Source organism: Heteronotia binoei, chromosome 2 (assembly GCF_032191835.1).
Source record: "Heteronotia binoei isolate CCM8104 ecotype False Entrance Well chromosome 2, APGP_CSIRO_Hbin_v1, whole genome shotgun sequence".
Taxonomy (NCBI): Eukaryota; Metazoa; Chordata; class Lepidosauria; order Squamata; family Gekkonidae; genus Heteronotia; species Heteronotia binoei.
The window spans coordinates 145,180,894-145,198,286 of NC_083224.1; the positions used below are offsets into that span (position 1 = coordinate 145,180,894).

The window sequence follows — 17,393 nt, forward strand, 5'->3', positions numbered from 1 at the left end:
GGATTTTCAAAGCCTTGTTTAAAAGAAGGGGAAGTGCTTTTTTCTTTTTGTTTCAGTGGTACAGGTGCTTGCTGATTAATTGCATAGGTGCTTTTTCTAATGTTTTAAAATAGCTGTCTACTGCATTTCCCCCTGTTCATGGACTGCTGGTATACTCTTAGTGCTACTGACAGATGTGTTCCTACTGATGCTGCAAAGGGTTCATGTGGCCAGCTGTGGTTTTCAGCCTTGAAAGGGATTATGGCCAAGATCCAAGCTGCTGCTTAAGTTTACAAAGAGACATGAACAAGCACCAATTTCTTTCTAAAGCTGACTCCCACAGCCTATCACAAACAGTTTTTTTAAAACCCTCCTCAGTTTCTAAATCAGTTGGGTACAGTCATGAAGTGATTGTTCTTTGCAGAAAAACACATCTGAGACTCCTTTTATGTTATTTTTCTCGGCCTTAGAAACATTCATAGTATTTTTAAAAGAATGTTTATACAGTGATTTTCTTGAGTGCTTAGAGCACTTAGAACAGCCTAGCAGGGTAGGCCAGTAGTTTTGTATTGAAGGCATGGGGGGTGGAGCTCTGAAGGTGGTTGAGACTTGAGAGGGCCTGTCAAAGAGCCCAAAACTGCATCCTGTGGGTCCCCAGGGCTGTTAGTGCACAAGTAACCAAACCTTTCTTTGTTTTATTAAAACTATGTGGAGATTTATTTAATTTCTGTCAAACAAAATATTTACTGTGCAGGCAACATGACACTAAACTTGTAGAGCAGAAAAAAGGAACCAAGGAAACTAGCTCATACCAACTCACTGCCCACTTTTCTCTATAAAGATGGCTTGCCATTCCAGTTTTGTCTGATGAAGTTTGCTTAAGAGCATACGAAAGCTTACATTCTGAATAAAACTTAGTTGGTCTTACAGGTGCAACGTGTCTACTGCTTTTTTCTATAGCTTAACTATATAACACTCTTTCAGAACCTGTGTTAGATGGCACAAACATTAAGTCTAAAAGTCAAAGGCCATAGCTCATGTGTTCTCTATGTTTCTGTCTATTGCAATATAAGCATATAATAATCCAGGCCTTCAATTCCGTCAGAATCCAACCTAGCCTCTTTCTCCAGGTCCTTGGCTCAGTTATAGTATTTTGGCCAAGCAGCATCAGGTGATAGCATTCAAACAGAACACATTCTTGCTGGAATCCTCTAGGAAAAGACCTCATCACTCCTGATTCCCCCTCTTATCCTGTGGACTGCAGCTTCTCATGAGAAGCTAGTTGCCACGTTGTCAGCTCTGGCTTTGTAGATGCCAATTAGTAACACCTGCAGGATGAAACCAGCCTGTAACTGTTCACATTAACCCTTGAAGGGGGAAACCAGGGGTGCTTTGCCTCACAGGGTCTTAAACAGAACTAAAGAGTTCATAGCTGTGCTGCAGTTGGAACCAGACAGTGAGTCATTCAGAAATTTTATTGTATATAGCCAATTGGAACCAAGAACTCTTTTGGTCACATCATGTGCTGTCAGCTGCAACATGACACCAGCTTCTGTATATTCTTCACTTTTTAAAATTTTGCATGTGCATGATCCTCTGAGTCCAGACCTGGATAGTGCTGGGTAGTCCAGTTTCATCAGGTCTTGGAAGCTAAGCCAGGAGTTGGCTCCTGCAAGTATTTGGATGGGAGACCACCAAGGAATACCAGGGTCACGACCTGGAGGGAGGCAATGGCAATCCATCTCTGAATGTCTCTTGCCTTGAAAACCCTAGGGCAGGGGTCCTCAAACTACGGCCCGCGGGCCAGATGCGGCCCGCTGAGGACATTTATGCGGCCCGCCGGGTTATGGCAAAATTAGACCGGAAGTGACGTTCAACCTAAACTCACGTTAGCAATGCACACTTCCGGCACTGGGCTGAGGCAGCAGAGACAGAGTGTGAGGCGATACTGAGGTGAGGTGAGTTACCAGGCTGGGGTGTGTGGTGTGGGGAAGGGAGAGAGATGCAGAAGACGGAGAACTGACGGCCCGCGGCCTTGTACAGTAACAGCAGCCACCACAACAGTCCGGCCCTCCAACAGTCTGAGGGACAGTGAACTGGCCCCCTATTTAAAAAGTTTGAGGACCCCTGCCCTAGGGGGTCACCATAAATCAGCTGTGACTTGATGGGGAAAAAAAATCTTTTGAAGCTGAGAGTTCATCTACTATTATGTGCTTAGCACACTGTTTACACTGGGATGGATCCTGTCAGTGTGAAGAGATGATCACTGGAGATCTATCCACACATTATGGCATAGTCAGGCATTTGTTTAGTCAGCCCTAGAGTGCAGCTCTTTTGTGTCTAGAGGGCCATGGCTAGGGTGAGGCTGTCAGGAGGTCTGTGTAGCCCAGGATTCCTATTGAGGGACTTGATTAGGCCTGTTGATCTCTCTCGGACGTTTATTTAATGCGTCCTTTTAAAACATTTCTATCACATACTCACAACTGATACCGTTATGAAACAATAAATTAATAAACCTGATAACATTTCATAACAGTAGTACCTACAAATAACTCCAAAGAGCCAAAAGAGCTGGTTTAAAAAATGATAAAAGATCCCAGTAAGAGCCAAGAGCAGCAACAGTGTGTAGCTGTAAAAATACATACACATTCATAGCAGCATAAATTAAAAAAAAAACTCATGTGAAATCATATATAAAACTTCAGATTTTAAAAAAAACGATATTGTGCATCACCCAGAGATAGGATTGCCAGGTCCAATTTAGGAAATATCCGTGGTCTTTGGGGGTGGAACCAGGAGCAAGGTTGTGACAAGCGCAATTGAACTCCAAAGTGAGTTCTGTCCATCACATTTAAAGGGACCTTTTAAATGCCTTCTCTCCATTGGGAATAATAGAGGACAGGGGCACCTTCTTTTGGGGCTAAAAGAATAAGACCCCCGTTCCAGTCATTTGAAACTTGGGGGAGAAGCACCAGATGCTATGCTGAAAATCTGGTGGCTTTGCCTAAAAAAAGCCCCCCCCCCCGTCCCAGATACCCATGGATTGATTCTCTATTATAACCTATGGGGACCAGTCTCCATAGGCTATAATGGAGAGCCCAGTGGACATTCACCCCCTCCCCAGTTTTCCAAAGTGGAGGGAGTGCCCCCTGCCCCCAACTGGGGATTGGCAACCCTATTTTATTTTATAATATTATATTGATATCCTGCCCTCCCCTGAAATAAAAGTTTTAATCTGGAGTCCAGAATTCATGAGAGAGGCCACTAGGTAAATAAATTGGAGGAGTGGATTCCCTCCCCCCCCCACCCCAGCCGAGCAGGTGCATATAGATTAAGACCTGTAACAGAGATCTTCACAAACAGGAAGTTTTCACATGGGAAAGTGGAAATAATCCCAGTCTGTTCAGTCTTCTAATTACTCTTGCTGATTCTATAGATGGAAAGGTTTTATGCTGCTGTAACTCATGGCTTTGATTATTTAAGGGATTGTAGTCAGAGGACATGGATGCTTTTATTAGTCCCTAATTCTGCTGCCTCCATTACCATGACATTACCGTGACAGGCCATATTCTCCCCTGGCTTTTTTAATTAAGAGATTATCTTTAAGCAGAGTGTTCTGTCAAAGAAGCCTAACTTTAAAAACAGTAGGACACATATCCGAGGTTTAATATAATTTTGGCTCATTCATAGAATTCTGTTCTGCTTTGAGAGTTATAGCTTAATGCAGGACCCCTGCCAAGAACCAGAGAAGCAGTTATGAATTTTTTAAAAATGCATTCCTCCCTCCACTGGGTAGTAAGAGAATCTACAGAATTAATATATTGATGTAAACTGGCTTGGTAAGCACTTAAAAAAAATAACTAGAAGATTTTGTTAATCTTTTGCATTTATGTTTATCTGAATAAATGTGCATCCACATGAAAGGTTACACCTTGAATAAAACTTTGTTGGTCTTAAAGATGCCACTGGACTCAAACTTTGGCTGCTTCAAACCAACACAGCTACTCACCTGAATCTAGTACTGGTCTTTAACAATAAATGGACTGTAGGGTGGGGTGGGTGGGGAAATGTTTGGTAGCAAGTGATGCCAATTTAGCCATGAATAGACTAGTAAAGCCATGAAGTATACTAGAAAAGACTCCAGACTAGGTGACTAGGCAGTAGAATGGCAGACAATGTTTTGTATGAGTAACTCTGAAGCAGGCCCAGTGCTAGGGGTTCTAGCGCCCCAGGCCGAAACCTGAACTTCTGCCCCCCCCCCGTGTTTATTGGCCCATCGGGGGTGCGAAGCACGAGAGCTCGGCCTACCCCTGTGCTTGGCCCTCTCCCTCTTCAAAGGGAGCTGAAAAGACCTCTTTCCAGCTCCCTCTGAAGTGGGAGAGGGCTGGGCACGGGGCAGGTTGGGAAGATAGCGGGCGCACTCAGAGCTGAGCTCTGAGCATACTTGCTGCCACGCCCCCCAACTTCGCCAAGGTTTTCCAAGCCTTGGCAAGGTCAGGAAGTTAACAGGTGCAGCAGGTGAGGAGAGGGGGTGCCCCTAGGTGGCCACCTACTTGGCCTACTCCCACGCATTGGCCCTGCTCTAAAGTGGTGCACTTGACAACAACTCTTTCTCATTAAACTCATATTGGATGGATCTGAATAGCCTGTACCTGCCCTGGAAATTAAATTTTGGACTGTTGCAGAAAGGTGTGTGCATTCCAGCTTGCAGGAGCTGTGGCAGGACACAGCTAATTATTATTATTATTTTTTTGCTGTCATGTGACAGCCAACATATGGCAGCTCTGTGGGGTTTTCAAGACAAGAGATGTTCAGAGGTAGTTTGCTATTGCCCATCTCTGTGTCACAACAATTGTATTACTTGGTGACCTCCCATCCAAATACTAACTAGGGCTGACCTTGCTTAGCTTGCAAGATGTGATGGGATTGAACTAGCCTGGGCTATCCAGGTCAAATTATATTAGGCCTAAAACACAGTTTCAGGTGTGTGAGAGGCCTGATATAGGTCAAGAGTGCGGTGTCAAGGAAGGGGTATGTGTTTAATTATAGGAAAAAATATACAAGTGGCTGCATTATGTCTGTCTTCTTCCATACTAGACTAAAAGCAATCCATGGTGTGTGTATGTGTGTATATATATATATACACACACACACACATACACATCCCCCAGTATGGGAGAAGACAGACATAATGCAACCACTTGTATATTTTTTTTCTGCTGGTTCCTAAAGAAATTGCATGGGAAAGGAGTGAAGAAAGGCCCTTCCCCAATGCCACATCTCAAATTACGGTTCTGGAGTGCCAGTCATTGGGTGTCACATGTAGTTTGGCCCTATGTGAACTGAAAGAATGGCACTATCTCTATCATGCACAGAGCCTGGACATTAGAAAAACAGTGCAGTGCTCTGTTCATATAAGTCATTCCAACAGCTTAGATGACTTTCTAAGAGATTGGTCACACTCATGGAGGACAGGCCTATCAGTTGTCTCTAGTGATAATTACTATAAAGGGAATCTCTGCATCATACGTTTGATTATCAGGCATTGGTTACAGTACCAAGATAATCTGTCTCTGTCATACCCTGTTGGTCAGCTTTTTCTGAATATCTGGAGGCCCACTGGTGGACTGTATGGATGCTCACTCTGATCCAGCAAGGCAGTTCTTGGGATGTTAATTTTTCTGTGAACATCAACATTTTAATAAAACACCTTGCAATTTGTGTCTAAAACTCTTAGCCCCATTGGTTGAATAATAGGTAAAAGGATTACAGAGAGCTGTTGAACATATGAAGCTGCCTTCTACTGAATCAGACCCTGGGTCCATCAAAGTCAGTATTGCCTACTCAGACTGGCAGCGGCTCTCCAGGGTCTCAAGATAAAGGTTTTTCACACCTATTTGCCTGGACCCTTTTAGTTGGAGATGCTGGGGATTGAACCTGGGACCTTCTGCTTCCCAAGCAGATGCTCTATCACTGAGCCACCGTCCCTCCCTTGTTAAGTGTTCTTAGCTGTTGGAAACCATTTTGAACACAGGACAAAGCACTTTATGATGGATCCCCCGACTCCAGAATTGTATTGTTTCATGTTGCTGATGCCTCTTAGTTGCATAGGCAGGGCCAGCGCATGGGAGTAGGTGGGGTAAGCAGCTGCCTAGGGCACCACCCCCTTACTGCCCTACACTAAAGTGCGACATTTTAGCTGTGTCTGGCCGCTTTCAACTAGAAAGTGGCAGAGTGCCACTAAAACACTGTGCTCTCCAAAGAGTGCTGTGTTTTAGCAGTGCCCGGCTGCTTTTGGGTTGAAAGTGGCTGAGCAGCACCTTTCAATCCAAAAGTGGCTGGGCGCCGCTAAAATCCTGAGCCCTTCGGAGGCTTCCAACGAAGCCTCTCAAGAGCCAGGTGGTCCTGCACAATGATGTCACAAAGTGCCGTGTGCGCACTTTGTGCGCATGCAAAATTGACAAGAGCTGGGGAGGGAGGCGCAGCACAGGGGGCTGCCTGGAGTGGCAGAATCCCATGTGCCGGGCCTGTGCATAGGAATCTGTTTGCAAGGACAAGTGACCAGCCAGCTATGCTTGAAATTGGCAATTGTGAAAACCTGTTTATTTTATATTTCAGTGATTTATATGAATAGTTAAGTAGCAAGGCAAGCTTTCAGATTGTCACAGGGCTAAGGTCTTGTTTATGCCTCCATCACTGTCACAGAGCTAAGGCCTTGTTTATGCCAAGAATCTATAGGTTTGATATATGAAATGGGCACCCCGAGAATCTTGGTTTTAAATTAAATCAAATGGTCTTAATTACAGAGGCAAAGCTGGACATGTGGACAGTGCTAAAGGTTCAAGTGATGGAGATAATCTGAATAGGACTTGCAGTGACTAAGCAGTTGAGATTTTAGTATTTTACACTGTCCTTCTCTAATCACTACTGTGCCTTGCTGAGATTACCAGCTCTCAACAGATAAAAAGTGGTATCTGAGTAAAATCTATGGATGGCAGAGCCCAAAAATAAAGAGGCAACACCAGCATGAAAAAAAAATGTCCATCGAAAATGTAGAGTTGTTGCCTACAAGTAGGGATGGGCATGAACCAAACCACAAAGCAACATTCATCACAAATTTTGCGCTGTTCTTGATTCGTGAACTGAAGTTTGTGATGAGTCTACCATCGCAAACTTCCATGAATTTTTAAATCAGTTTGTGGCTGTTGTGGATAGAGCAGAAAGCAGGGGTCTAAAGGGACTCTGAGTCTCTTCAAACCCATGGAGTTGGGGGTTTTGTTTTTTTACATTTTTATGTGCATGTCTGTATGTGCACACACATACCTGAAAGTCATGGTGATTGACCCCTATTGGGGGCATGGAGGATATTCAGAGAAGTAGCTAAATAAATCCTGCTCCCGCCTCTGGCTCCGGTATTCCAAGGAGATCTCCTATCCAAGTACTTGCCAGAGTTGACCCTGCTTAGCTTCTGAGATCTGATGAGACTGGGCTTGCCTGGACTTATCCAGATCAGGGCCTTTAAACCCCTGCTTTCTGTTCCCTGTGAAATCCACAAAAGCAGCTGAGCAGAGGAGAACTTCCTTGTTTTTAGGTTGCTCTCTGCTGCTCAGCAATTTTGGGCTGTCTTGTGCGATCCCTTTAAAACAAGACTGCCTGAAACAGCTGAGTGGTTCAGCTATTTGGGGGCTTTCTGCAAACACCCGTGAAAGAGGCTGTGGTCCCTTTTAATGGGGTTTGCAAGGCCTCAGACAAATTAAGTTTGCTAACAAACCTCCTGGTTTGACTCAGTTCATGATTTGGCAAAGAACTGCATTTTTCCAGTTTGTGCCCACCCTACTTAAAAGTGCCCCATCACTATGCCATGTGCATGTAAATGATGTCAGTTAGTCTACAGAGTCTACCAAGATCATCATAAGTTTAGTTGTATAACAAGTGTAAAGACTAGGCATGCATGCAGGAAAGATAATTCAAGTAAGACATCCCAGCCAAAGAGGATCCATTGCCATGTGTATAACACACACTCATGCAACATATTGCTTGCATTTAGAAGGCAGTGTAGGAAACCACTAGCCAGTTTGCAGACTGGAAGTGCCAAAGCTGAGTGCCAAGTTGCAAGGACAATCATTGATTCTGTGGTAAAGATCTCAACCCAGGCAGAGCACTTGGAATGACAGTCAAAAATAAGCATGTAGTAAACAAGCCTTCCTTCCCCCCTTCTGGCTGCGGCTGCTGCTCAGATCTTCTGTGTTCTCAGCTGCCTTCTGCATTACTTGATCCACTCACTGCAGCTGATATTTAAGCTAATCCTGAAATGAACTGGTTCCACCACAAGCAGATGGGCCACTGTCTGGCTGACTTGCCTTGGGCAGAACTGTGCTGTACTTGCATGGTGACAGTGTGTAGGTTGTAAGACTAGGGGTGTATTTTTTTTTAACCAGCATTTTTTTTTTGTTCAAGTCTATTGAAAAAACATTGAAATTCCTAAAAAGTCTTGGATCCAAATACTGGTATGGTATTCAGATCTGGGACTTTTCAGAAATAATGAAAATGTTTGGGTCCACTCTAAGTGGATCAGAAAGGCAGCCTTCCAGCATTCTGTTTGCTGTCACTAGTAGCCTGTTCAGTGGTAGGGAGAAAATCCATGATTACTTGATTAAATTTTGTATCTGAGGGCTACCGCTATGTATCTTAGGGCTTCTAGGAACATCCCAGGCACATGTCATTTTTTAAAAATGGGCACAATCTGTACAAAGGGCAAGCCTTCTTTTCAGGAAATAGATAAATGGATTCCCCCAACTAGTCAGGGCAATAGTTTTCCATTTATTTGGTAACCATATTCCTTAGCTGAATGTTTCTTGTCTATTTAATCTCTGTCTCCCCAATGCCTCTTTGCCATTGACTATACCAGTCTATTGAAAACACTGCCATGAAAATCTGTATCTTGGTACTGACATAATTTATACTAAACTACATAATACATGATGATTAAAATGTAATGTATAATTTTGAACGTACAACTTTCATTACTTCCAGCTCCACTTTGACTGTTAATGGCAAAAAAAAAACCCTATTTAAAATATAGTCCAGTGCTCTACATGTATATCAAGAAGTATTTTAAGAACCTAGGTGAAAAGTTCTGGCATTCTGTAGTTTTATCAGGTTTATGGTTTTTTAATTGAACTTGTTATAGTTGTGATGGCCAGCAATAAATGCTTGTTTCTTTGTTCTGTTACAGGAATGTTTACCCTTGCAGAAGTTGCATCTCTTAATGACATTCAGCCAACATACCGTATCCTGAAACCATGGTGGGATGTATTTATGGATTATCTAGCAGTTGTTATGCTAATGGTCGCCATCTTTGCTGGAACTATGCAGCTGACCAAAGACCAGGTGGTCTGTTTGCCCGTGTTGCAGTCTGCTGTAAATGCAAAAGTGCAGCCCAGCTCCCCAGGAAGCGCCAAAACAGCTGATGTTATACCAGAATCTGAAGCAACTGCTGTTGAAGAGAAAAAAACATGGTCAGCAGGGACAGTTTCCCTTGAAGGGGCATCTGTTGTTACACATGACATACCTCTGAGCAGAACTACCTATTCACCATTGCACTCCACTGTCGCAAACCAGGAAGCAAAAAAGGAGCAAAAAGACTCTCTGGGCCGAAAAACAAATTTGGATTATCAACAATATGTTTTCATTAATCAGATGTGTTATCACTTGGCTCTTCCTTGGTATTCAAAGTATTTTCCCTACTTAGCTCTTATACATACTATTATTTTAATGGTCAGCAGCAATTTTTGGTTCAAATATCCAAAAACTTGCTCCAAGATTGAACACTTTGTTTCTATTTTAGGGAAATGCTTTGAGTCGCCTTGGACTACAAAAGCATTATCTGAAACAGCATGTGAGGATTCTGAGGAGAATAAACAGAGGCTCACTGGGGCCCAGTCTCTACCAAAGCATGTCTCAACCAGTAGTGATGAAGGCAGCCCAAGTGCCAGTACCCCCATGATAAGCAAATCTGGGTTCAAATTCTCAGCAGAAAAGCCAGTTGTTGAGGTCCCCAGCATGACCATTTTGGATAAAAAAGATGGCGAACAAGCCAAAGCCCTTTTTGAGAAAGTACGTAAATTTCGCGCCCATGTAGAAGACAGTGATTTGATTTATAAACTCTACGTTGTACAGACTGTCATAAAAACTGTGAAGTTCATATTTATTCTCTGCTACACAGCAAACTTTGTCAATGAAATCAGTTTTGAGCATAGCTGTAGGCCCAAAGTGGAGCATCTAACAGGCTATCAGGAGTTTGAATGCACACACAATATGGCTTATATGCTGAAGAAGTTACTCATTAGTTACATTTCTCTCATTTGTGTCTATGGTTTTGTGTGTCTGTACACTCTTTTTTGGTTGTTCCGGTTACCCCTGAAGGAATATTCTTTTGAGAAAGTTAGGGAAGAGAGTAGCTTCAGTGATATTCCAGATGTTAAGAATGATTTTGCATTTCTCTTGCACATGGTTGACCAGTACGATCAACTGTACTCCAAGCGGTTTGGTGTCTTCTTGTCAGAGGTGAGTGAAAACAAACTGAGGGAAATAAGTTTGAACCATGAGTGGACTTTTGAAAAGCTGCGGCAGCATGTTTCCCGTAATGCCCAGGATAAGCAAGAATTGCATCTCTTCATGTTGTCAGGGGTCCCAGATGCAGTGTTTGATCTGACAGATCTGGATGTGTTGAAGCTTGAACTGATTCCTGAAGCAAAAATCCCAGCTAAAATTTCCCAGATGACTAACCTTCAAGAACTGCATCTTTATCACTGCCCCGCAAAGGTGGAACAAACAGCCTTCAGTTTTCTTCGTGACCACCTGAGGTGCCTGCATGTGAAGTTCACAGATGTGGCAGAAATCCCAGCTTGGGTATACTTGCTTAAAAATCTTCGGGAGTTATACCTGATAGGCAACTTGAACTCTGAAAATAATAAAATGATAGGACTTGAGTCTCTCAGAGAACTAAGGCATCTTAAAATTCTCTATGTGAAAAGCAATTTGACCAAAATTCCCTCTAACATCACTGATGTAGCACCACATCTAACCAAGCTCGTAATTCATAACGATGGCACCAAGCTCTTTGTACTGAACAGCCTTAAAAAAATGATGAATGTAGCTGAGCTAGAACTGCAGAACTGTGAGCTGGAGAGAATTCCACATGCCATTTTCAGTCTCACTAATTTACAGGAACTAGATTTAAAGTCAAATAGCATACGCACAATTGAAGAAGTCATCAGCTTCCAACATTTAAAAAGACTGACTTGTCTGAAGTTGTGGCACAATAAAATAGTCAACATTCCTTCTTCCATTACTCATGTAAAAAACTTGGAGTCCCTTTATCTCTCCAATAATAAACTCGAGTCTTTACCAGCTGCAGTGTTCAGTTTACAGAAACTCAGATGCTTGGATGTAAGCTACAATTCCATTGCAGTGATTCCTGTGGAAATCGGTTTGCTTCAGAACCTACAGCATTTGCATATCACAGGAAACAAAGTTGATATTTTGCCAAAACAGTTGTTTAAATGCTCAAAGTTGAGGACTTTGAGTTTGGGGCAGAACTGCATCACCTCAATCCCAGAAAAAATTGGTCAATTGCTGCAGCTTACTCACCTGGAGCTGAAAGGGAACTGTTTAGATCGGCTCCCGGCCACACTGGGGCAGTGTCGCCTTCTCAGGAAAGGTGGACTCATTGTGGAAGATCACCTCTTTGACACGTTGCCTTCAGAAGTCAAAGAAGCATTGAACCAAGACACAAACATTCCCTTTGCTAATGGGATTTAAACAGTGATAGAACTCTTTAAAAGAATACCATAGACAGTGCTGAAGTATAAGTTAACAAATCCCTGCGTTAAGAAATCTGGAACTCTTTTGTAAAGAAGAATTGTTAGAAGGTAGAAGAAGTTTGGTGTCCGTAGTATTTTAAAACATCATTTCCAACATTTTTGGAAGGGAAAGAGGGTTGGGGGGGGGACCTGAAACGATTTTGATTCTTTCTATTTTAAGTTGTTTGTAACTTGGATGCTGCCGCTTTTGAATGTTTACAAATTTGCTCGCCTGCTTAATGTATATTATTAAACTGGTGACCTTTTCTTACTATAAATAACTTCAGGGCCTCAGTTCATTTCCTATTTGAAGTAACGTTTCATTCAGTTTCTCAAAGTGAGATGTTAATTGGCATCAGCAAGGGGGAGTTGTGGACACATCCAGTACTTAATTATCTTTTATGAACCACATCTGCACTGTTGCATGAATAGAGATATAGGTGTTGCCATGCAGGTTAGAGCAATCTCTGTTTAGTGGTTCTAGACCTCTAGTCAACTACATAGTGCATGCAGTGTTGTCTTCTGGATCATGGCCAATGGCTTGACTTAGGTGTGCAGCAGAAGGATATTTGGCTGGTTCTCTTGGTACTGTTATTTATGATAGTCTCCACTTTCAAATAATTGGAAGAGTCCTGTCTTTTGCAAGCCACTTACTACTCAACCCACCTTAAATACTTAATTCCTGCTACTATTGGGCCTCATGTTATGCCATGCTGTACTAGGAGGTTTTTTTTTTAATGTAAAAATTGTTAAAAATTAGCTTCTAAAAATAATTTTTAAATGCAATAAATGGAAATTGGGCTTTTAAAAACACCATTATACAATTTAGTGTAATACAGCAAGAGACTTATATTCCTTTCTTAAAAGTCCGAAGAGCAGGGCTGCCAACAGGATGAGAGGAACAAAATTGGACTGGAGGAACAAAACTGGGGAGCCCCAAGTCAGCTGGAGGGCCCCTGAAGTCAGCCTCATGCTGCATCCAGCTGAATGCTTTTCCAGTAGCAGTGTGCATTTGAAATAAACTGAGTAAAAAAACACAACCCAAAAATACCTTACTGGCATTTTCTGGGTATTTTAATAGCCAAACAGGGGTCAATTTTTTAAGCCAAATGGGGCTCAGTTTCAGCTATCTGAAATGGCCAGGGTGGAAGATGTAATAGCCATTTGGAAAGGCTACTTTGCTATATGACAAATGACATACTCTTTTTAATGTAATTAAAAATTAGATTTATAACAAATGTCATACCCAGTCTTTCTTCCCACTGGGGACCCAAAGCTGCATTTTTCTCCTGTCCATTATTCTCACAATGACCCTGTGAAGTAGGTCTGGCTGAGAATGCATCACCCAGCAACCTTTTATGGCAGATTGGGAATCTGAGTATTAGAGACCAGTTGCTTAAATGCTCTCTTATTATATATTGCCTATTGTTAAGATAACCTGATTGAGGGTCTTCTAATTCCTTAATTTTTGACACTGCAACTCCCAAAATCATTCTGGAGTTGGTGACCAATATTCAAATATATACCATAATTATTCGATGAGCTCTGCCTGCCACAACAGAGACTCTTAGCTTCTATTCTTAATGGCCTGAGGGTGTCTCACCTCGGTCAGGATATTCCCATGCCTTTCAGTTTTGGCCCTGGAACTCCCCAATCATCCTGAGGCTGGTGACCAATTTTGAGTCTCCTAGCTTTATTCTCTGATGAGTTATGTTTGCCACAGATGTACAGACAAGCCAATTATGTTCTTACTATAGATTCATGGTAATGGCAAGAAATTTTTTTTTGTTATGATATTTGGTTTGGATCATGGTCAGGGGTGGGGCCTGTGTGGGAGATGGGCTTTGATTGGCCTTCATGGGGAGAATTTATATAGCAAAGTTATCACGGCCCAGTGGCATCACGCCCCAGCTCTCTTCGCTAAACAAACATGTAGGTGGTATATGGAACAGTTTCTACGGAGATGGCAGGAGGGTTCATGTAAGGAAGAAGTACTGCTGGTGTAATGCTATGCCTAGGTGCTTTATGGATTCATTGGATGTAACCACCTTCTTGAATCATGTCTGGAGGCTCACAGGTAGTACATACAGTTGTAGTGAAACTCAAGGGTTTTTTGTAAGCATCAGCAAAATTTAAAGTACTCCTTGGGGGTTTGATTTACTCTGCTGATTTATTTAGGAGATTTATAGGCAACTTCTCCAGAGCCCTACTTGAGGCAGCTAATAAAGTAAAGAAAACCCAATAAAACTATAAAAACTGCTATAAAATTGTTGATAAAACCTCGGTGAAGGAGCATAAAAACAGCAACATGTTGCTGTAGAAGTCAAACAGTAGTCATAAAACAGCAATAGTTAACCATACAGTAGTACAAAGACTATCAAACAACCAGCTCAAAATAATTGGCTAAGACTTGAATTGAAAGCCTGGACAAAGAGTCCCTTATGATAGCATGACCATCCTATTCAGAACCAGTTAAAATATTGAGACATTTACCAAAGGCAGCCTGTGTTAATCAAAGGTGAGCGTGATTAGAACATCAAACTTCACATTTTGAAGGCTGCGCAGAAACTAGTATGGATGCAGTCTGTCCTCCAGGTTCATACCTTATTCATGAGACTATTCTTTATGGTGCATGAAAGGAGCTAAGCAAAAAAAACAAACTATAAAATGGACGACTCCAAAATCTGACTACAGTCTGAATACTGTCCTTTTCTGAATCCCCATAGCTTATTTTTCTTCCATTTCAGCTCATCTATTAAGTGACTCAGCATATTTTTTGGACAGAAGATAAATTAGCTATGCTCAGCCTACTACTTCCCTATTAATGTGTTCAACAAGGGCCCATCCTGCATATTTCATGCAATATGCATGTAAGTGTAAATCAAGTTTGTATTTAGTTTGCCGAGTGGAATCCAGGATTAGTGTCAGCTTCTTTATAGTTACATCACTGGTGCTACCTCTTTACAAAACCAGACACTATCCATCATTCCAGATGGGAAACAAAAGGAAAGGTCCCCTGTGCAAGCACCAGTCGTTTCTGACTCTGGGGTGACGTTGCTTTCACAACGTTTTCACGGCAGACTTTTTAAGGGGTGGTTTGCCATTGCCTTACCCAGTCATCTACACGTTTCCCCCAGCAAGCTGGGTACTCATTTTACCGACCTCGGAAGGATGGAAGCATGAGTCAACCTCGAGCCAGCTACCTGAAAACCCGGCTACTGCCGGGGATCGAACTCAGGTCGTGAGCAGAGCTTGTTGATGAGAAAGGAAACAAAACAAATTTACTTGAATCCTGCCTAAAATTTCCATATGGATTTTTTGCTGATTTCCCTTTGCTGTGGTAGATTCCTGGCTCTCATACTCCAGGAGCAGCATCTGAGGGGTCCCATGGGGCTATATTGGGACAGGAAAGGTGGAGAAGTTGGACTTGCATGGGCAGAAGTTCCATCCATCACCTAAAGTTTTAGGCAGGATCTAAGCCAATGTGCTTCAAATGTTGCACTAAATAACTGTTTCCAAAAAAGGGCAGAACAAATAAGTGCTGTAGTTGTGAAATAAAATAGCTAGAAATCAACCACTGCTAGTAACTATTCAAAGTATCAGTATGGAGTTCCCACTATAAAGAAGCTTACAGTCTTCAAAATGATACACTAGAAATAAGGGTCATTTGTTCAAGCCATGTGATACACAGCAGCAGCTTACAAAATCACAGCTGGGCTCATGATTCATTTGTGAGACCCTTTTTTCATGTGCTTCATGCATCCCGAGTTACCATGCAACTCTGATATTCATTCAGTACTGAATCGGTCGCCCATCTCTGACCAAACTACCAAGGTTTTGTTTGAGGCTCTTAAGCCTGTCTCTGGGTTGCATCTTGTCAGACAGCAGATAAGAATTTACACAATGACAACAACTGCAGATTTATACCCCGCCCTTCTCTCTGAATCAGAAACTCAGAGCGGCTTACAATCTATATCTTCTCCCCCCACAACAAGACACCCTGTGAGGTGGGTGGACCTGAGAGGGCTATCACAGCTGCCTTTCAAAGACGACTCCTGCAACAGCTGTGGCTAACCCAAGGCCATTCCAGCAGCTGCAAGTGGAGGAATGGGGAATCAAACTCGATTCTCCCAGATAAGAATCCACACACTTAGCCACTACACCAAACTGGCCATGAAGCTCACTGGGTGAAACAGTCACTGGGTGCATTCACACTACACTAAATACTGTGTTTTGCAACTGGATTTTTACTGTGTACAAATAGCAGAAATCCAGTTGTAAAATGCATTATTTAGTGTAATGTGAACCACTGTCTGCCTAACCTACCTCTTGCTGTGAAGGTAAAATGTACAGAGACCATTGATACTACCTTCCTTGGAGGTTTTTAAACAGAAGCTAGACGGACATCTGACAGCAATGAAGATCCTGTGAATTTAGGGGGAGGTATTTATGAGTTTCCTGCATTGTGCAGGGGGTTGGACTATGTGACCCTGGAGGTCCCTTCCAACGCTATGATTCTACCTTGAGGTTCTTGGGCGAAAGGCTTAGACTCCCAGGCTTGAATTTTGTCAGAAGCAAGCAAAGCAGCATGAGCTGAACTTTAACTTTTCTGCTTTACCAGGAGAGGTAATGACAAAAGTCACCCATTTCCACTGAGAGAAGTGCTCTTTACCAGCAGAAAAACGAATTTTTAAAACTTGGTCCAAGCCTCCTCCTCCTATAAACGTAAAGGAAGTCCCCTGTGCAAGCACCAGTCGTTTCCGACTCTGGGGTGACGTTACTTTCACAATGTTTTCATGGCAGACTTTTTACAAGGTGGTTTGCCATTGCCTTCCCCAGTCATCTACACTTTGCCCCCAGCAAGCTGGGTACTCATTTTACCAACCTCGGAAGGATGGAAGGCTGAGTCAATCTGAGCCAGCTACCTGAAACCAGCTTCCGCTGGTATCGAACTCAGGTGGTGAGCAGGGAGCTCAGACTGCAGTACTGCAGTTTTACCACTCTGTGCCACAGGCCTCTTATAGAATGAAGCAAACTCCATGTTTAAAGAGAAGAAATGACTGTCATCTGTTTGGCCTGGGATGAAATTATGGTGTCCTCGTGCTGGCATGAGGATGAGCATTTGCCCTGTTACAATTACACTAAGCAGCCTATATTGCTAGAATCCATAACACTTGCTTGTAGATAACATAATGGTCACCATCATTTCATAGACAAATTTCTAAACTCCTTGAAAAGTGAAATACCTTAGAACTTAACTGGATGAGAAAAATACTGTTATTTTACTTTAAAAAAAACCCTGGAGTATTTTGCCAATACAAAGACATTAACCTCTGTATATTGGCTTGAAGATAAGTCCCTCTGCTTCGTGAGTTTAGAGACTGGCTCCCATGCTGATATAAGTCTGTACAATTTTATACTAGAAACTGCAAAATTTTGTTCCAAAATGTCTTAATCCAGCAAGCAAGTTGCAAGTTATGGGCAAAACAAGAGACTGCCACTGAATATTATTATTTAAATGTACCATGTTTCTGTCTAGAAGCACTTGAG

General features: G+C 42.4%; 1 protein-coding gene across 4 annotated transcripts in view; it reads left to right on the top strand.

The window, feature by feature from the left end:
* Nucleotides 1-12,124, top strand: part of LRRC8D (leucine rich repeat containing 8 VRAC subunit D) — a 98,006-nt gene extending 85,882 nt beyond the window's left edge. For all 4 annotated transcript variants that reach the window (XM_060232161.1, XM_060232164.1, XM_060232165.1 and 1 more), the window contains one exon: nt 9,215-12,124. In XM_060232161.1, the coding sequence (XP_060088144.1) occupies nt 9,217-11,802 (2,586 nt within the window). In that variant the 5' untranslated portion in view covers nt 9,215-9,216 and the 3' untranslated portion in view covers nt 11,803-12,124. The remainder of the gene's footprint in view (nt 1-9,214) is intronic.
* The last annotated feature ends 5,269 nt before the right edge of the window (nt 12,125-17,393 follow it).